Source organism: Mustelus asterias, chromosome 5 (genome assembly GCF_964213995.1).
Source record: "Mustelus asterias chromosome 5, sMusAst1.hap1.1, whole genome shotgun sequence".
Lineage (NCBI taxonomy): Eukaryota > Metazoa > Chordata > Chondrichthyes > Carcharhiniformes > Triakidae > Mustelus > Mustelus asterias.
Window position 1 is genome coordinate 24,837,705 of NC_135805.1, and position 21,844 is coordinate 24,859,548.

Here is a 21,844-nt window from a genome sequence, read left to right on the forward strand (position 1 = left end):
ATTTACCACTCTCAGGGTGAAGAAATTTCTCCTCAGCTCAATTCTAAAAGGTTTACCCCTTATCCTCAAACTATGACCCCTAGTTCTGGACTCCCCCACCATCGGGAACATTCTTTCTCAGAACAGGAACATTCTGTAAATATAAAGCAGATAGATCAATACTAAGTTTATTCTTCTGAAGCAAGATAAAATTGTAGATGTTCTTATTAACTATTCCACAAGATAATATGGTTTAAAGGTATTGGCTTCTGTAGGAAGTAAACATACAATGGTAAATATTATTACCAACAGTGGCACATATACAATGATAATAATTGCAGACCCATGTATTGTTTTTTAATTTCAAAAATGTACTTTAAAGTAAAGTTTATTTATTAGCCACAAGTAGGCTTACATTAACACTGCAATGAAGTTACTGTGAAAATCTCCTAGTCGCCACACTCTGGCGCCTGTTCAGGTACACTGAGGGAGAATTTAACATGGCCAATGCACCTAACCAGCACGTATTTTGGACTGTGGGAGAAAACCGGAGCACCCGGAGGAAACCCACGCAGACACGGGGAGAACGTGCAAACTCCACACATGTGTCCACACCCGGAACCCTGGTGCTGTGAGTCAGCAGTGCTAACCACTGTGCCACCCTATTCATATATAATCTGCAAAACATTACAAAAACATTTCCAATCATTAAGACAGTAAAATGTGATGATATTTACACTTGCCCTGCAATCAAAATTTACGCTATGTTCAGTCTAAGAACATTACATATCTTTCAACACAAGTCCAAAGTTCTTTATGAAACTATGTACATTGGTCAGATTGCACTTTGTGGTGCTTTAATAAAGTTACACACAGTTAGAGATTATAGGCAGTCCGAGGGTTTTTTCCGGTTACTAGCCCCTCGGTCTACATTGACTGAAAGGCCTGACACAGTGGCCTTACCCCACTGCACCTTGGGACGGCTGTCCCAAGCTTGAGTGTGTCCCTCAGCACGTAGTCCTGGTCATTTTTTATTTTTTTTGTCCCTTTTGGTTCTTTATTCCTCATCAAAAAAAGTCCAATCAAAGTCCCCACATGAGGGACAAACCAGATCCAAGCTGACAAGACAGGACATGCATCCCATCTTGGGCTTGATCAATCAAGATCCAAGCTGATAGGATGAGGCATTGCGCCCCTCCTGGGCTCGATCTGGACTTCACCTTAGCCAAAAGGCTCAGATGGCTTTAAAAAATTGCATCAGGTGAAGTCTCAGGGGCGGCACGGTAGCACAGTGGTTAGCACTGCTGCTTCACAGCTCCAGGGTCCCGGGTTCGATTCCCGGCTCGGGTCACTGTCTGTGTGGAGTTTGCACATTCTCCTCATGTCTGCGTGGGTTTCCTCCGGGTGCTCCGGTTTCCTCCCACAGTCCAAAGATGTGCAGGTTAGGTTGATTGGCCAGGTTAAAAATTGCCCCTTAGAGTCCTGAGATGCGTAGGTTAGAGGGATTAGCGGGTAAAAATATGTGTGGGGGTAGGGACTGGGTGGGATTGTGGTCGGTGCAGACTCAATGGGCCGAATGGCCTCCTTCTGCACTGTAGGGTTTCTATGATTTCTATGAACCCTATTGGCTACCCTAGTTGCTTACAGTTGATCCTCGCTAAAAGGCCGAGAAGCGTAGTCCTGATAACATTTTTTTTTAAAATTATTTCCAGAGTCCCCACAAGAGAGACATTACTTTTTTTTTATTCATTCATGAGACATGGGCATCTCTGGCTGGGCCAGCATTTATTGCCCATCCCTAGTTGCTCTTGAACTGAGGGGCTTGTTAGGCTATTTCAGAGGGCAGTTGAAAGTCAACCACGTTGCTGTTGCTCTGAACGTGTAGGCCACCGGGTAAGGACGGCAGATTTCCTTCCCTAAAGGACATTAGTGAACCCGATGGGTTTTTCCGACAATCGACAATGGTTTCATGGTCATCAGTAATTTTTAATTCCAGATATTTTTTATTAAATTCAAATTCCACCGGCTGCCTTGGCGGGATTAGAACCCGGTTCCCCAGAACATTAGCCGTGTTTTTTGATTAATAGTCTAGCAATAATACCACTAGGCCATCGCCTCCCCACAGATCCAAGCTGACAAGACAGGGCCCATTCTTCCTGTCTTGGGCTCGATCAGCAAGATCCAACCTGATAGGATGAGGCATTACACCCACTCCTGAGCTTGAGCTGCATAGTCCTGGTAAAATGCTTTCCCAGAGAGTTCAAGTGGCATGATTTGACTTGATTTGATTTATTATTGTCACATGTATTATCATACAGTGAAAAGTACTGTTTCTTGCACGCTTTACAGACAAAATATACCGTTCATAGAGAAGGAAACGAGAGAGTTCAGAATGTAGTGTTACAGTCACAGCTAGGGTGTAGAGAAAGATCAACTTAATGCAAGGTAAGTCCATTCAAAAGCAGCAAGGAAGAAGCTGTTCTTGAGTCAGTTGGTGACCTCAGACTTTTGTATCTTTTTCCCGACGGAAGAAGGTGGAAGAGAGAGTGTCCGGGGTGCGTGGGGTCCTTAATTATGCTGGCTGCTTTGCCGAGGCAGCGGGAAATGTAGACAGAGTCCATGGCTGGTTTGCTTGATGGATTGGGTTGCATTCATGACCTTTTGTAGTTCCTTTTTGTCTTGGACAGAGCAGGAGCCATACCAAGCTGTGATACAACCAGAAAGAATGCTTTCTATGGTGCATCTGTAAAAGTTGGGGAGAGTCGCAGCTGGCATGTCAAATTTCCTTAGACTTCTGAGAAAGTAGAGGCTTTGGCTGGCTAATTTTACTGAACTACTATCTGCTGTGTCACCTTTACTTCATTCTGACTGCGAATTTGCATGTTTTGAATTATTGCCTCATCCAATTGGCTGGGCCTCAGTTTTAACAGTAACAACCTACCAGAATTTGACTACATTCCCAAACTTTCAAGATCCACGGCAGGTGCCTTTTGGAAGCTAGGGCTTGCAAAGCCTGTTACCTCGCTGAATCTCTAATCAGCAAAGACTATTCCTGTGTTTTCAGTGTCTGTGTGGTGACTGCTTATGGGTGATAACTCCCTGACTGCAATTTATTTTAACTCAAACTGTCCTTCAAACAGAAACTTACTGAACAAGCAAGAGCTAAGAATTAACCGTTTCCTTATGAAATGTAAGGAGCCTGTGATGAAATGTCCAATTTTTTAAAATGAAAGGCTGACGGTCTTTGTTGCGTTGTTTTCCTAGGCTGAAGTAAAGCCCGGGTGGTGGAGGGGGTTCTTGCTGCTGGCTCTTCTGCAGTTTCCAGCCTTTCCCGATGGTCTGCAGCTCAGTTCGACAGCTATGTGACATTGGAGGAGGTGGTAGTGTAGTGGTATTGTCACTGGGATAGTAATTCAGTACGGTAATGCACTTGGGAACCCGGGTTCGAATCCCACCATGGCAGGGGGTGGACCAGCAATGTGGTTCACTCTTAAATGCCCTCTGAAACAGCTTAGCAAACCACTCCTGCCCGACCATCGACATCCCATGAACAAATAAAAAACAAAATCTGTACAGAAGTGGTTGGTTGCCTCCAAGTTGGATAGTTTGAAATGCTCCGAGGGATATGGGGGGTTGGGCAGGATCAGGATATTGAATTTCATGATCAAAATGAATGGTGGAGCAGGCTCGAAGGGCCGAATACTGCTTCTATTTTCTGTTCTGCTGGCCAAGAATGTTTCTACATGGGCTCCATCCGATCTGAAGCCATGGGCACTGGAAGTGGGACCTTAGTTCAGTAGATTGTATCTTCTCCAACTCATAGAATCCCTACAGTGCAGAAGGAGGCCATTCGGTCCATTGAGCCTGCACCGACCACAATCCCACCCAGGCCCTATTCCCGTAACCCCACATATTTACCCTGCTAATCCCCCTGACACTAAGGGGCAATTTAGCATGGCCAATCAACTTAACCTGCATGTTTTTGGGAGGAAACTGGAGCACCTGGAGGAAACCCATGCAGACTCAGGGAGAATGTGCAAACTCCGCACAGACAGTCACCCCAGGCTGGAATCGAACCCGGGTCTCTGGCGCTGTGAGGCAGCAGTGCTTACCACTGTGTCACCGTGCTGCCCTAAACACTGTGCCACCATGGAAGACTAACACAATCTGGACTTATTTTTCCTCACTCCTTCTCAAAGCTTTGTCAAACACTCCAGGGGAGCTTACGTCTGCATTAGTGTTTGCTATTCTGTGAAGATGACGACCCTGGGTGTAATACAACTAACCCTTCTTCTATATTACTTAGATCTATCGCAGACTGGCTACGAGCCCCGGACACTCAGTACTTGTTGGACTTTGTGAAGCCGGAATTTCTTTTAATGCGGGTAGGTAATAAGAGAGAATGAACCCAGCATGAAACAGATTCTGTGATAACTGCCTTTGAACAGAAATAGAACAGCATTTTCAATTGTTGGGCTAGAATCAAAGTACGCAAGCCATGCATTTATGCTAGGTATGTGAAACAGGGTAGAACACAGTGTACAGATAAAGGGCAGTGGAAATTGTATGCAATCTGTTTTCTGAAGGTATTTGGCAAAGTGCTACGTCAGAAAATTGTGTAAAGAGAGACTCTACCTACATAGAGGGGTGACGGGGGGACAGAAGTGAAGAGTGGGTTTGGGTGGAGGGGGAGGTGGGTGTATCTGTTTCGATTTGGCAGGATTTATTTGTGTGCCTTGTTTGCCTGTGCGAACGCATCTTCTGCATTTTTTAATTAAATAAGGGATTCAGACATTGGCTCATGGGTGCATCACAGAAGTTTGCTAATATCACCGAGTGCTGGCGGCACAGTGGTTAGCACTGCTGCCTCACAGCGCCAGGGATCTGGGTTCGATTCCCGGCTTGGGTCACTGTCTGTGCGGAGTCTGCATGTTCTCCCCGTGTCTGCGTGGGTTTTCCTCGGGTGCTCCGGTTTCCTCCCACAGTCCAAAACACGTGCTAGTTAGGTGCATTGACCATGCTAAATTCTCCCTCAGTGTACCCGAACAGGCACCAGAGGGTGACGACTAGGGGATTTTCACAGCAACTTCATTGCAGTGTTGATGTAAGCCTACTTGTGACACTAATAAATAAACAAATCATTAGGGGCATTGCAAAATGTGAGGAATGATACAGGAGCTGGAAAACTATTAGACCTAAAGATTAACAAGCCTCCGGACCTGAATGCCTGTTCTTTGGCTGCATTAGGTACATCGGTTATTATCTTCCACGATTCCTTCGCTTCTGGAATGGTTCCAATGGATTGGAAAATAACACTTCTATTCAAGGAAACTATAGGCCAGTTCGCTTAACACCTGCCATCAGGAAATAGCTAGAAGTGTTAAGGAGGTTATCGCAGGATACTTAGAAAATCATCATCTGATCAGGCAGAGTCAACATGGGTTAAAGGAAAATAGTGTTTAATTTATTAGCATTTTTTGGGGAAGTAACAAGCAAGGTGTTTTCATTCCAAAGGATACAAGTAACATCCCACAAGCAGCTATAAATCGCAGAATACTGCAGTGCAGAAGAGGCCCTTCGGCCCATCGAGTCTGCACCAATGCATGAAAGGACCTGACCTGCCCACCTAATCCCACTTGCCAACACTTGAATGTTATGGCGTGCCAAGTACTCATCCAGATACTTGTTCAAGGATTTGGGGCATCCCACCTCCACCACCCTCCCAGGCAGTGCAGTCCAGACTGTCACCACCCTCTGGGGAAAAAGGTTTTTCCTCAAATCACCCCTAAAACTCCCCTCCTCACTTTTAACTTGTGTCCCCTCGCAACTGACCCTTCAACGAAGGGGAACAGCTGCTCCCTATCCATCCTGTCCGTGCCCCTCATAATCTTGAACAGCTCAATCGGGTCGCCCCTCAGTCTTTTCTGCTCCAGAGAAAACAACCCAAGCCTATCCAACCTCTCTTCATAACTTAAATGTTCCATCCCTGGTGAATCTCTCCACCCCCTCCAGTGCGTTCATGTCCTTCCTATAATGTGGCGACCAGAACTGCACACAGTACTCCAGCTGTGGCCTCACCAAAGTTCTGTACAACTCCATCATGACCTCTCTGGTTCCCTCTCAAGGAAAGGAGGAACTCGGGAAAATTACCTGAGGTGTGGGACTGAGTAAAATGTTGGAGCTGCGGGCTGACAAATGCCCAGGTTCGTCATCAGCTCTTAAAACATAGAAACATAGAAGATAGGAGCAGGAGGAGGCCACTTGGCTCTTCGAGCCTGCTCCGCCATTCATTACGATCATGGCTGATCGTCCAACTCAATAGCCGAATCCTGCTTTCTCCCCATAACCTTTGATCCCATTCACCCCAAGTGCTATATCCAGCCACCTCGTGAATACATGGTGTGCCTAAGAAATAGTTATTGAGATATTAAATGCATTGGTTTTATTTTTTCTGAAAACCCTAGATTTGAAGAAGGTTGTATTAGATTCGAAGGTAGCAAATGTAACTCCATTATTCCAAAAGGCTAGGAATCCTGCAGCAGGTAGCTCACCTCCTGACTCCCCAAAGCCTGTCCACCACGAACAAGGCACAAGTCAGGAGTGTGAAGGAATACTCCCCACTTGTCTGGATAGGTGCAGCTCCAACCTATGCCCCATCTTTGGGAAAAAATGTTGACTATCCAGCTGATCTATGCCCCTCATTATTTTATAGACCTCTATAAGGTCACCCCTCAGTCTCCTATCCTCCAGGGGGAAAAGTCCCAGTCTATCCAGCCTCTTCTTATAACTTAAACCATCAAGTCCCGCTAGCGTCCTCGTAAATCTTTTCTGCACTCTTTCTAGTTTAATAATATCCTTTCTATAATTGGGTGACCAGAACTGTACACAGCATTCCAAGTGTGGCCTTACCAATGTCTTGTGCAACTTCAACAAGATGTCCCAACTTCTGTATTCAATGTTCTGACCAATGATCTTCTGCAAATCTTGGCACCACTTTCTCCAGGTTGATATCCAAATAACTGTTATGCATAGTGAACAGAAGTGCCCAGATAACTGAACCCCATGGGACACGAGTGCCCAGTTTCAACCACTCTGGGGGAAAACGTACCCTTAAATTCAACTCTTTTTTTCTTATTTTTAACATGTTACCACAGTTTTCTGTCCTCCCCCAATTCTCAGTAGCTATGCCTTTGATAAGCTACCATGTGGGAGATTGCTAAAGTCCATGTCTACACGATATCCACTACATTTCCCATATCCTCAATGACCATTACCATCTCAACTAATTCTATTAGATTTGTCCTCCCATTTGAAATATACCCTGACTATTTCAAAATATTTTCTCTTTATTTTTATGATTTGATTTGATTTATTATTGTCACATGTATTAGTATACAGTGAAAAGTATTGTTTCTTGCGCGCTATACAGACAAATCATACCGTTCATAGAGAAGGAAAGGAGAGAGTGCAGAATGTAGTGTTACAGTCATAGCTAGGGTGTGCAGCAAGTACCACAAATTAAAGTTAAAGTTTTATTTATTAGTCACAAGTAAGGCTTACATTAACACTGCAATAAAGTTACTGTGAAATTCTCCTAGTCGCCACACTCCGGTGCCTGTTCGGGTCAATGCACCTAATCAGCACGTCTTTCAGAATGTGGGAAGAAACCAGAGCACCCGGAGGAAACCCACGCAGACACGGGGAGAACGTGCAAACTCCACACAGACAGTGACCCAAGCCGGGAATCGAACCCAGGTCTCCGGCGCTGTGGAAGCAGCAGTGCTAACCACTGTGCCGCCCAAGGCAGAAGGCACATCACAGAAGTGTTACCAGACAAAATATGACACCAAGTCAAGGACAAAACCCTTAAGACAGGTGACCAGAAACGTGGTCAAAGAGGTAGATTTTAAGGCCTTCAGGAGACAGAAGGAAACTGGAACAAAGCTGCTTCTATCAGTCGACAAATTATTCATGGGAGTGTATTGGGTATCAATAGATTGTACAGGAACGTCCTTTTGTTTGCCCTGCCTATTATATTTCTAATTCTTTCCTCAGACTCTGGCAAGGGGATTAATTATGTGGGATGAAATAAAGCCCAACCCAACGTGGGTTAATAGCAACATACCACCGGTAAGTACATTCCTCATTCAACTCTCTCACATCTTCTCTTCCTCCGCACCTGTTTAGGAGCTTTAGTATCTTGTTACATTGCACACGGTCAGTAAAGGTTCCTTAAAAAGATTCAATTCTAACAAGCAAAATGGAAACATAGAATAGAAACATAGAAAAACTACAGCACAAACAGGCCCTTCGGCCCCACAAGTTGTGCCAAACATATCCCTACCTTTTAGGCCTACCTATAACCCTCCATCCTATTAAGTCCCATGTACTCATCCAGGAGTCTCTTAAAAGACCCTATTGAGTTCGCCTCCACCACCCCTGACGGCAGCCGATTCCACTCGCCCACCACCCTCTGTGTGAAAAACTTCCCCCTAACATTTCCCCTGTACCTACCCCCCAGCACCTTAAACCTGTGTCCTCTCGTAGCAGCCATTTCCACCCTGGGAAAAAGCCTCTGAGAGTCCACCCGATCTATGCCTCTCAACATCTTATATACCTCTATTAGGTCTCCTCTCATCCTTCGTCTCTCCAAGGAGAAAAGACCGAGCTCCCTCGGCCTATCCTTATAAGGCATGCCACTCAATCCAGGCAACATCCTTGTAAATCTCCTCTGCACCCTTTCAATCTTTTCCACATCCTTCCTATAGTGAGGCGACCAGAACTGAGCACAGTACTCCAAGTGGGGTCTGACGAGGGTCTTATATAGCTGCATCATTATCCCTGGACTCCTAAACTCAATCCCTCGATTGATAAAGGCCAGCACACCATACGCCTTCTTAACCACCTCCTCCACCTGCGGGGCCAATTTCAGAGTCCTATGGACCTGGACCCCAAGGTCCTTCTGATCCTCTACCGTACTAAGAGTCTTTCCCTTTATATTGTACTCCTTCATCCCATTTGTCCTACCAAAATGGACCACGCGCATTTATCTGGGTTGAAGTCCATCTGCCACTTGTCCGCCCAGTCTTGCATCCTATCTATGTCCCTCTGTAACTTCTGACATCCCTCCAGACTATCCACAACCCCACCAACCTTCGTGCCGTCGGCAAACTTACCAACCCATCCCTCCGCTTCCTCATCCAGGTCATTTATGAAAATGACAAACAGCAAGGGTCCCAGAACAGATCCCTGGGGCACACCACTAGTGACCGACCTCCATTTAGAAAAAGACCCATCTATACCCACTCTCTGCCTCCTTTGGGCAAGCCAGTTCTGGATCCACAGGGCAGCAGCCCCTTGGATCCCATGCCCTCTCACTTTTTCTAGAAGCCTTGCATGGGGGACCTTATCGAACGCCTTGCTAAAATCCATATTAACCACATCTACCGCCTTCCCTTCATCAATGTGTTTAGTCACATTTTCGAAGAACTCCACCAGCATTTGGGTAAGTACGTGGATGGGCAAGGATTGGAGGAATATGGGCCAAACGCGGGCAATTCGGACTAGCTGGGAGGGCACCATGGTTGGCCACGGGCCCAAGCGCCTGTTTCCGTGCTGTATTGCTCTATGACTCTAAGTAAAATTGAAGTCAGTGGGAATTGGTGGGGGAGACGTGTTGGAGCTCTCCACGAGTTGGAGTCAAAGCCAACACAAAGGAAAATAGTTGTGGTTGTTGGAGGTCAATCATCTTAACCTCGGCATTGCTGTCGGAGTTCCTCAGAGTCGTGTCCAAGGCCCAACCATCTTCGCTACTTTATCAATGACATCTCCATCAAAAGTGGCGATATTCGCTGAGGATTGCACAATGTTTCGTACTATTTACTGCTCCCCAGATACTGAAGCAGATTGTCTCCATATGCAGCATGACCTGGACAATATCCAGGTATGGGCTGACAAGTTGCATGATACTTATGCCACATTCGTGCCAACAAAGGCCGGGCAATGACCATCTCCAACAAGAAAGAATCCTCCAACTCTCAATTGACATTCAGTGGCACTGCCATCACTAAATGCCCGACTACCAACATCCTGGCCGTTACCATTGGCCAAAAATTCAACTGGACTAGCTATATAAATGCTGTGGCTACAAGAACAGATCAAAGGCTAGGAATTCTACGGTGAGTAACTCGCCTCCTGACTCCCTAAAGCCTGTCCACCTTCTACAAGGCATAAGTCGGGCGTGCGATGGAATGCTTTCCACTTGCCTGGATGGGTACAGCTCCAACAACACTCAAGATGCTTGTCACTAACCAGAACAAAGGTGCCATCTTGATTGGCACCCATCCACAAACATTTACTCCCTCCACCACCGATGCACAGTGGAAACACTGCATACCATCTACAAGATGCACCACAGAAGCTCACCAAACCTTCCTTGACAACAGCTTCCAAACCTGCAACCTCTACCACCTAGGAAGGACAAGGGCAGCAGATCCATGGGAGCACCGCCAGTTGCAAGTTCCCCTCCAAGCCACTCACCGTCCTGACTTGGAAATATATCGCTGTTCCTTCACTATCACTGGGTCAAAATCCTGGATCTCCCTCCCTGACAGCACTGTGGGTGTACCTACACAACATGGACAGCAGTGGTTCACGAAGGCAGCTTATCGGTACCTTCTCAAGGGAAATTAGGCATGGACAACTAAAGATAGCCACACTCACTTCCTGTGAAGAATAAAAACATAAATGGGGAATCAAATTTCAGGATATCAACAGCACTGTGGAAGTGCGGATGCCAACAATAGGCTGCTTAATTCCCAGCATTCCATCCTTGGTGCCAATCAGAATGCAGTCCCCACGGTGTCACAGTGGTTAGCACTGTTGCCTCACAGCGCTAGGGACCTGGGCTCGATTCCCGGCTCGGGTCACAGTCTGTGCGGAGTCTGCACATTCTCCCTGTGTCTGTGTGGGTTTCTTTCGAGTGCTCCGATTTCCTCTCATAGACGGAAAGACATGCTGGTTACGGTGCATTGGCCACGCTAAATTCTCCCTCAGTGTACCCGAACAGGTGCCGGAGTGTGGCGTCTAGGGGATTTTCACGGTAACTTCACTGCAGTGTTAATATAAGCCTACTTGCGTCACTAATGAATAAACTCCTATATTCAATGTTCTGACCAATGAAACCAAGCATGCCGATTGCCTTCTTCACCACTCTGTCCACCCGTGACTCCACTTTCAAGGAGCTATGAACCTGTACCCCTAGATCTCTTTGTTCTATAACTCTCTCCAACATCCTACCATTAACTGAGTAATCAAAAACCTTGTTAAAATCCATGTAGACCACATCAACCTCACCATCGTCATCAATCCTGTTGAAGAGCTTCAAAACTGAGGGCCGAGACACATTGTTTTTCTCTCTCTTGTCAGTTATGTTAACGTTGATAGCAAAGGTGGGAGGAGAAGATCGAGTTTCAAATGCTTGCTATGATTACTTTTGACCTTTGGTGCAAGGTGCCGGTCACACTGCTGATGCAACACCTTGTGGTGCACTCCAGGTTGTTTCTCAGCATGAGAAATAAATTCTCTCTCAAGGATGATGCGACATGCTTTCAACGTATTCATACACTGATACTGAAATGGCACCCACTGCTTTTCCATTTGAGCGTGCTGGTGTGTCAGTTGATCCGCAGGCTTGTACGCCAAAGAAATGTAGGAAGGTGTAACCTACTTATGCTGCTTTTTACAGCAACTTGAGAGTTTTGCTGTTCAGTATTGCCTCGTGGCAACTGCCAGTGAGTGATATTACAAAACACACACTTCCAGCGAAATGTTATTCTTCCTCTGCCACACACCCATCAGTGGTATCATGTTGTGTTTAGAAATGATTGACCTTGGGTAGCCTAGTATTACGCTCGTGCACATGCTAATTGCTTTTGCCCAGGGAATCTACTGCATGTTAAGGCCCCCGAGTTTGGTCCTGCTGCACTCAGCAATAACAGCTGCGTCACTCGCTCTTGGTGGGAGCGAGTCACCATTTCGAAAACTCAGTGAAAATCAGGGTGCCTGAGTGCTGTCTTCACTGGGGAACAGGAAATTGCATTTGGCAGACTAGGGTGGGGGTTAACAAAACCAAAATGGCAGCATGGTTGCACAGTGGTTAGCACTGCTGCCTCACAGCGCAAGTGACTGGGATTCAATTCTGGCCTCAGGTCACTGTCTGTGTGGAGTTTGCACATTCCCCCCATGTCTGCGTGGGTTTCCTCCGGGTGCTCCCACACTCCAAAGATGTGCGGGCTGGGTTGATTGGCCATGCTAAATTGACCTTGATGTCAGGGGATTAGCAGGGTAAATAAGTGGAGTTATGGGAATGGGGACTGGGTGGGATTGTGGTCGGTACAGACTTGATGGGCCAAATGGTCTCCTTCTGCACCGTAGGGATTCTATGATTGTATGATTCTATTCTCTGAATAATTACATCCATTATCCAGGGATGGGTCCAGTGAATGAACATAAGATTTTGACATGTAAGGTTCCATAATCGGCACCTTCCAAACCCACGGCCAGTACCAGTTAGAAGGACAAGAACAGGAGACATGTGGGAACACCACCACCTGGAAATTCCCCTCCAAGTCACTCGCATTCCTGACTTGGAAATATATCGCCATTCCTTCACTGTTGCTGGGTAAAAATCCTGGAACTCCCTCCCTGACAGCACTGTGGGTGTCCCTGCATCTCAGAGACTGCAGTGGTTCAAGAAGGCAGCTCACCACCACCTTCTCAAGGGCATTTAAGGATGGTGAATAAATTCTGCCCTAGCCAGTGAAGTCCACATCCCATAAATGAACATGACAAAAAATTGAAAATGCCGGAAGCCCTTTCAAGTGGGTTTTCAGTGTGGCAGTGGAAGTAAGAAAGAAATCATACATAACCAGGGGCACTGACATGTTCAGAGTAAGAGTGCATTGTAGAAGCAATGGCTTGGATTTTGCAGTTTTGGCTTGTCCGCTACGACTCTCTCCAACTTTTACAGATGCACCATAGAAAGCATGCTTTCTGGTTGTATCGCAGCTTGGTATGACTCCTGCCCAAGACTGCAAGAAACTACAAAAGGTCGTGAACGAAGCCCAGTCCATCACACAAACCAGCCTCCCATCCATTGACTCTGTCTGCACTTCCTGCTGCCTCGACAAAGCAGCCAGCATAATCGAGGACCCCACGCACCCCAGACATTCTCTCTTCCACCTTCTTCCGTCGGGAAAAAGATACAAAAGTCTGAGGTCACATACCAACCGACTCAAGAGGAGCTTCTTCCCTGCTGCCGTCAGACTTTTGAATGGACCTACCTTATATTAAGTTGATCTTTCTCTACACCTTAGCTATGACTGTAACGCTACATTCTTCACTCTTTCCTTTCCTTCTCTATGAACGGTATGCTTTGTGTAGCGCGCAAGAAACAATACTTTTCACTGTATACTAATACATGTGACAATAATAAATCAAATCATTACACTTAATCATGCCCATAAACTTTCTATGGGCCTTTGCACTGGGGCTTGCTGTAATTAAAGATCTATTTTTGTGCGTTGCACTCTACATGGGTCGTGGGGCCTCTGTGTACAAGGCAAGCAACTGTGTTCCACCTTAACCAACCTGATTAAAGAATTCTTAATGAGCAGCACAATCTGAACTAGGAAGTGAGAGTTTGAAAAGGTAATTCCAAATCAAATGGTGTTCTGAAAGGGACATAAAGAAGCCACAGTCCCAGATGACCATAGGCTACTCTCGCCTTTGAGGGGGAGAGCTGACTGGTGGCGATTTAACCTGAGGGTCACCACACCTCAGGTAAGGTTGAGAAGGCCGAGCCTTCGAGAATAACCTCAACCAGTACAGGAATTGAACCCATGCTGTTGGCGTCGCTCTGCATTGCGAGCCAGCTGTCCAGCCAACTCAGCTCAACTGACCCCCGTGAAAGGGAAAAAGAGGTGGAAAGGAAAATGGGATCAGGAAAGAGAAAAAGTTAAAGCAAATTATTTCCTTTTTTTTTTACTTTAAATCTCCAATCTGAAGGAATGACTCTTTTTCCCAGGGTGGAAGAGTCAATTACGAGGGGGCATAGGTTTAAGGGGCAAGGTTTAAAGGAGATGTACAAGACAAGTTTTTTACTCAGAGGTTGGTGTGTGCCTGGAACTCGCTGCCGTGGGAGGTAGTGGAAGCAGATGCGATAGTGACTATTAAGCGGCGTCTTGACAAATACATGAATAGGATGGGAATGGAGGGATATGGTCCCCGGAAGGGTAGGGGGTTTTAGTGCATTCGGGCAGCATGGTCGGTGCAGGCTTGGAGGGCCGAAGGGCCTGTTCCTGCACTGTAATTTTCTTTGTTCCTTGAAGCTTCTCAATTGTAAATTTTCAATGCCAGAGAGGTTGTTTCCTTCCGGTGTGTGAAGTGGGGAAGTATAACAATGTCATACATTCCATGTGTTTTAAAGGTGAGCCTCTTGGCAAGATACCAATGTTCTGAAGCTTGTGAATTGGCAAAGCAACTAGGACAGCACCTTCCTGATTTCCGCCTTTAACTGCGGTTGCTGGAAGTTGTTGCACAATTTAACGTTTGATCACAATGAGTGTTAGTAGCCTCACTGTCCTTACCACAAAATCCAAGCCAGTGTGTCATCAGAGAAAGTAAACTGATGCGTGTCTGAAAGAATTGCAAAATGTGGCAGATACAGGAAATCTGAGCTGAAAGCAGGAGATCCTGGGGACACAGTATCCGTGGAGAGGGAAATAGAGTTAGAATTCAGGCCAATGACCTTCAGCTGATCAGTAGATTAACATCCGCTGTGTCTGACTGAGTTGCCGAACAAATGTCTGACTGAGTTACCATGTTTCACATCTAACTCAAATTGACACCTCCAGTGAGCTGGGGAAGATACGCAGTCTACAACATTTGCTGGAGGAAGCATGAATTATTGAGCAAACAGTATTTCCTTGCTCCAAGCAGGGAGATTCTATGTACAGTAGCAGCATAAGTAGATTTCTTACAGTTAAAGTATATTGTCCAGCTTCATTACTGAAACATTCTTGTGGTTCATTTTACAATGTTACCCATCAACGTTTGAGTAGTCATCCAGTAAATGACGGTGGATGATACCTTTTTAATATTACCCTGTAAACCAAAGGTTTCCTTGATGACATTAACTGTGACTATGCTTTTGCAGTCTGCAATGGTGGCTTTTACCAACCGACTGTTTAGGCAAATGTTTTCACTATTAGCTGGCGTTGAACTAAAACAATGTTTCTGTTGTCGTCTAGTTGATGAGACACAGTTCCGTTCTTCCTCATTCGTTATATTTATCTGAGCATTAATCCTGTAAGCTTCATTGACTCGCTTTTCACTAAATTAGTCAAAACAATGTGAATCTGTTTTAACCATTGTTGGTTCTCGAGGTAAAAGACAAAGCCTTTGCAACGTTCGGCTGCCTTTGCTGTCTCCCTAATCGTCTCAACATCTTGGAACATAGAACAGTACAGCACAGGAACAGGTCCTTCGGCCCACTATGTTGTGCCGAACATGACACCAAAGATGTGCGGGTTAGGTTGATTGGACATGCTAAATTAACCCTTAGTGTCCCAGGATGTGATAGGTTAGTGGGATTAGCAGTGTAACTCAGCAGAGATAGGGTCTGGGTGGGATTGTTGTCGGTGCAAACTCGATGGGCTGAATGGCCTCCTTCTGCACTGTCGGGTTTCTATGATTCTATGAAATTAAACTAATCTCTTCTGCCTGCCCTTGGTCCATGTCCCTCTAATCCTTGCATATTCGTGCTTTTTTAAAAGCCCCTTAAATGCCCCTATCGTATCTGCCTCCACCACCATCCCTGGCAACGCTTTCCAGACACCTACATCTTGCCTTATTACGCCCCTGTGAAATACCTCGCGTTGCTTTAATTACATTAAGTGAGCAGTATTTCCTTTAAATCATTCACGAGACATGGGTGTCGCTGGCTGGGCCAGCATTTATTGCCCATCCCTAGTTACCCTTGAACTGAATGGCTTGCAAGGCCATTTCAGAGGGCAGTTGAGATCAACTACGTTGCTGTGGGTCTGGAGCCACATGTAGGCCAGACCGGGTAAGGATGGCAGATTTCCTTCCCAAAAGGGCGTAAGTGATACAATTTGTTCATTTGTTGCACAGACCTCTTGACTTTCGTCCCATTCCTCGCAACAAACGTGACATAGGAAATATTTAACCATTTCATTTGCACAATTGCATCTGTGTTTATTATCCTTCCACTGACAAATGATTCCCCAAGACGCTGATGGGAATTTTTTTCATCTTGTCAAAACCATCTTTTTGGTTTCCTTTTGGCAAATGACAGAAAAGGGCTTGGACATTAGTTTATATAGTTTGCTCAGGTGATGACTTTTATGAGTGCCAGACAGTGTTACTTCTTTTCATTACCCTTGGAGCTGTTTTCTTTTCTCAGGCAGAGAAGAGCTCAGGAAATCTTGGGCTGATTGGCCATGCTACAATGATCCTAGTGTTAGGGGGACTAGTAGGGTAAATACATGGGGTTACGGGAATAGGGCCTGGCTGGGATTGCGGTCGGTGCAGAATTGGGCCGAATTGCCGCCTCCTCTACTGTAGGGATTCTATGAATTCTTTCCTCTGGGTCGGGTGCTCTGGGTTCAGGGCCCACTTCAGGACATGATGGTCAAGGAAGGTGCATGGATAACATGGCCAAACAGGTTGATTATCAGCCTGTAGATCCTTCCAATATACCCCAGGGCAGGCAATAAAGAGCGGTAGAGTTTCATGGAGAAGGAAAGGAGCTCTGATTAATTTTGTGGGATAGTCTTGCAGAGAGAGGCAATTTGGACATCTGTACAAAAGCAAATGCTGTTTCATGGAAAACTACCAAATGTGAATTGCAACGTACCAGAAAATGTTATATCCTTTGTCAGGCCAGGGTAATTGATGGCACAGTGGTTAGCACTGCTGTCTCATAGTGCCAGGGTACCTGGGTTCAATTCCCGGCTTAGGTCACTGTACGGAATTTGCATGTTCTCCCGTGTCTGTGTGGGTTTCCTCCAGGTGCTCCGGTTTCCTTCCACAGTCTGAAAGACGTGCTGGTCAGGTGCATTGGCCATACGAAATTCTCCCTCAGTGTACCCAAACAGGCGCCGGGGTGTGGCGACTAGGGGATTTTCACAGTAACTTCATTGCAGTGTTAATGTAAGCCTACTTGTGATACTAATAAATAAACTTGAAGTAGCCTCTAGTGGACCTCCCTCAACCCCTTAACTGCCTTTGCGCTCACCTTGGATGAACCTTAACATTCTCCAGCTAAACACTGGCTAGACTGAAACCATTCCTCCACTCCCTTATGTTCCTTCCTCGTCACAGTCTCAGGCTGAAGCAGGTTGTATGTAACCTTGAAATCCTCTTGAAATCAGCGCTGCGCAGCCAGTTTCCAGCAATCATTCTGCCTACATGACATTACTGATGTAAACACCCATCACCTATCCACCACACACACACTCTGGTACATCTTCATTGCCTTCAGGCTCCAACACTCCTGTGGTCTCTTTCCCAGCTTTCTGCCTTATCGATCAATTCCAGAATGACCATTTATTGATGCTTGTATCCTATACCACACCGTCCAGCTTGTCTGGCACTCCAGTTCCTATTGTCCTACATTGGCTCCCAATCTGCAAAGCCCAAAGTTTAAATCCCTTGTCTTCAGATTCCTACAGTGTAACCCTGCTCTTCCCGCATTGTGACTCCTCCAGAGCTGTAACTGACAGCCAACTCTCAGAATCATATAGCGCAGAAGAGGCCCTTCGGCCCAATGAGTCTGCACCGACATGTGAGAACCACCTAACCAAGCTACCTACCTAATCCCACTTACCAGCACGTGGCCCATAGCCCTGAATGTTATAACGTGCCAAATGCTCATCCAGGTACTTTTTAAAGGATGTGAGGCTCTCTCTCTCTCTCTCGGCACAGTAGCACAGTGGTTAGCACTGCTGCTTCACAGCTCCAGGGACCTGGGTTCGATTCCCGGCTTGGGTCACTGTCTGTGTGGAGTTTGCACATTCTCCTCGTGTCCGCGTGGGTTTCCTCCGGATGCTCCGGTTTCCTCCCACAGTCCAAAGATGTGCAGGTTAGGTTGATTGGCTATGCTAAAATTGCCCCTTAGTGTCCTGGGATGCGTAGATTAGAGGGATTAGTGGGTAAAATATGTAGGGATATGGGGGTAGGGCCTGGGTGGGATTGTGGTCGGTGCAGACTCGATGGGCCGAATGGCCTCTTTCTGTACTGTAGGGTTTCTATGATTTCTCTCCCCCCCCCCCCCGCAAACCTCCTGCCCCTCACCTTGAACTTGTGCCCCCTCATGACTGACTCTTCAACTAAGGGGAACAGCTGCTCCTTACCCACTCTGTCCATGTCCCTCATGGCCTTGTACACCTAGACCAGGTTGCCCCTCAGTCTTCTCCTCCAACGAAAACAACCCAAGCCTATCCAACTTCTCTTCATAACCTAAATGTTCCATCCCAGGCAGCATCCTGGTGAATCTCCCCTGTACCCTCTCCAGTGCAATCACATCCTTCCTATAATATGACAGCCAGAACTGCACACAGTACTCCAGCTGTGGCCTCACCAAAGTTCTATGCAACTCCAACATGACATTGTTCCACAGGACCAGGCTGAGGAGAAGGCAGTTGGTTTGTTCACTACATTTATTTATTTATTTTAAGTTAAATTTGTGTAAAAAATCGGAGGTTTTTTTTAAAACAGGAAGTGGGCCCAGCAGGAGTCTGGGAAGGTTTTTGGAGGGTTTAAAAGTAGGCCGCACTTTTGAGCGGGCAGCGTCGTTAGTGGGCAGCAGAGTGAGCAGGAGGCAGAGTGAAAGCTGTAGGGCTTTGGCTCACAGGGCTTGGGCGAGCAGGGGTGAGTTAATTCATTTTTTGCTGTTTCTACCTGGTACTGGCAAGGTATCTAGAGGGGATGGGTGTGAAGGCAGTGCAATGTTCCTCTTGCACTATGTTCGAGGTGAGGGACGACGTCAGTGTCCCTGCTGATTATACCTGTGAGAAGTGCATCCATCTGCAGCTACTCCAAAACCGTGTAAGGGAACTGGAGCTGGAGTTGGAGGAACTTAGGATCATTAGGGATGCAGAGATGGCCATAGACAGAAGCTTCAGGGATACAGTTACTCCGCGGAATGAAAATAGATGGGTGACGGTGAGAGGGGCTGGGAAGAAGCAGTCGGTGCAGGGATCCCCTGTGGTCGTTCCCCTTAGCAATAAGTATTCCGCTTTGGATACGGTTGAGGGGGACGACATACCAGTGGTGAGCCGCAGTGAGAGGATCTCCGGCACTGAGTCCGTCCCTGTGGCTCAGGAGGGTAAGGAGGAGAGCGGGAGGGCAATAGTTATTGGGGACTCGTTAGTTAGAGGGATAGATAGGAGGTTCTGTGGCAGCAAAAGAGACTCGAGGATGGTTTGTTGCCTACCGGATGCCAGGGTCCGTGACGTCTCGGACCGTGTTTTCCGCATTCTTAAGGGGGAGGGGAAACAGTCACAAGTCGTGGTACACATTGGTACCAACGACATAGGTAAGAGAAGGGACGGGGATTTAAAACAGGAATTTCGGGAGCTCGGCTGGAAGCTGAGAGCAAAGACAAAACATGTGGTCATCTCTGGTACGCTACCGGTGCCACGTGATAGCGAGTTGAGGAACAGGGAGAGAGTGCACTTAAACATGTGGTTGCAGGGATGGTGCAGGAGGGAGGGTTTCAGATACGTGGATAATTGGAACACGTTCTGGGGAAGGTGGGACCTCTACAAACAGGACGGGTGCACCTGAACCAGAGGGGCACCAATATCCTGGGAGGGAAATTTGCTACGGCTCTTCAGGGGGATTTAAACTAATTTGTCAGGGGAGTGGGAAAAGGAGTTGTAGTCCAGAAGTCAGTGTTGAGGGTGGTGAGGTATTGGGGAAGGTATCAAGGTCAAGGGTGGGTGCCGGTAGACAGGAAGATGGGTTGAAGTGTGTCTACTTCAATGCAAGGAGCATCCGGAACAAGGTGGATGAACTTGGGGCGTGGATTGCTACTTGGGACTACGATGTTGTGGCCATTACGGAGACGTGGGTAGAACAAGGACAGGAATGGTTGTTGGACGTTCCGGGGTATAGATGTTTCAGTAAGTGTAGGGAAGCTGGTAAAAGAGGTGGAGGAGTAGCATTGTTAATCAAGGATAGTTTAACGGCTGCGGAAAAGCACTTTGAGGGGGATATGCACACTGAGGTAATATGGGCTGCAGTTAGAAACAGGAAAGGAGCGGTCACGTTGCTAGGAGTTTACTATAGGCCCCCAAATAGTAATAGAGATGTGGAGGAAGAAATTGCTAAGCAGATTATGGATACGTGTGGGGGTCACAGGGTAGTTGTCATGGGGGACTTTAACTTTCCAAATATTGATTGGAACCTTTGTAGGTCAAATAGTTTGGATGGGGCACTTTTTGTGCAGTGTGTGCAGGAGGGTTTCCTGACACAATATGTGGATAGGCCGACAAGGGGTGAGGCCACATTGGATTTGGTACTGGGAAATGAACCGGGCCAAGTGTTAGATTTGGTTGTGGGAGAGAACTTTGGAGATAGTGACCACAATTCGGTGTCTTTTGTTATTGCAATGGAGAGGGATAGGGCCGGACGGCAGGGCAAGGCTTACAATTGGGGGAGAGGTAATTATGATGCGATTAGGCAAGAATTAGGGGGCATAAGATGGGAACAGAAACTGTCAGGGAAAGGCACTGATGAAAAGTGGAACTTTTTCAAGGAACAAATACTGGGTGTCCTTGATAGGTATGTCCCTGTCAGGCAGGGAGGAAATGGCCGAGTGAGGGAACCGTGGTTCACAAAAGAGGTGGAATGTCTTGTGAAAAGGAAGAGGGAAGCTTATGTAGGGATGAGGAAACAAGGTTCAGATGGCTCGACTGAGGGTTACAAGTTAGCAAGGAATGAGCTGAAAAAGGGGCTGAGGAGAGCTAGGAGGGGACATGAGAAGTCCTTGGTGGGTCGGATCAAGGAAAACCCCAAGGCTTTTTACTCTTATGTGAGGAATAAAAGAATGACCAGGGTGAGGTTAGGGCCGGTCAAGGACAGTGGTGGGAACTTGTGTATGGAATCAGTAGAGATAGGCGAGGTGATGAATGAATACTTTTCTTCAGTGTTCACCAAGGAGAGGGGCCATGTTTTTCAGGAAGAGAAGGTGTTACAGGCTAATAGGCTGGAGGAAATAGATGTTCGGAGGGAGGATGTCTTGGCAGTTTTGAATAAACTGAAGGTCGATAAGTCCCCTGGGCCTGATGAAATGTATCCTAGGATTCTTTGGGAGGCGAGGGATGAGATTGCAGAGCCTTTGGCTTTGATCTTTGGGTCCTCGCTGTCCACGGGGATGGTGCCAGAGGACTGGAGAGTGGCAAATGTTGTTCCTCTGTTTAAGAAAGGGAATAGAAATGACCCTGGTAATTATAGACCGGTTAGTCTGACTTCGGTGGTTGGTAAATTGATGGAAAAGGTCCTTAGGGATGGGATTTACGACCATTTAGAAAGATGCGGATTAATCTGGGATAGTCAGCACGGACTTGTGAAGGGCAAATCGTGCCTCACAAATTTGATAGAATTTTTTGAGGAGGTAACTAGGTGTGTTGATGAAGGTAGGGCGGTTGATGTCATATACATGGATTTTAGTAAGGCGTTTGATAAGGTCCCCCATGGTCGGCTTATGATGAAAGTAAGGAGGTGTGGGATAGAGGGAAAGTTGGCCGATTGGATAGGTAACTGGCTGTCTGATCGA

The 21,844-nt window shown here is 46.6% G+C and overlaps 1 protein-coding gene across 2 annotated transcripts in view; it reads left to right on the plus strand.

The window, feature by feature from the left end:
• anapc1 (anaphase promoting complex subunit 1) overlaps positions 1-21,844 on the plus strand; it is a 248,134-nt gene that overhangs the window by 155,345 nt on the left and 70,945 nt on the right. For both annotated transcript variants that reach the window (XM_078212275.1, XM_078212276.1), the window contains exons 33-34: positions 4,286-4,364; positions 8,035-8,109. In XM_078212275.1, the coding sequence (XP_078068401.1) occupies positions 4,286-4,364; positions 8,035-8,109 (154 nt within the window). The remainder of the gene's footprint in view (positions 1-4,285; positions 4,365-8,034; positions 8,110-21,844) is intronic.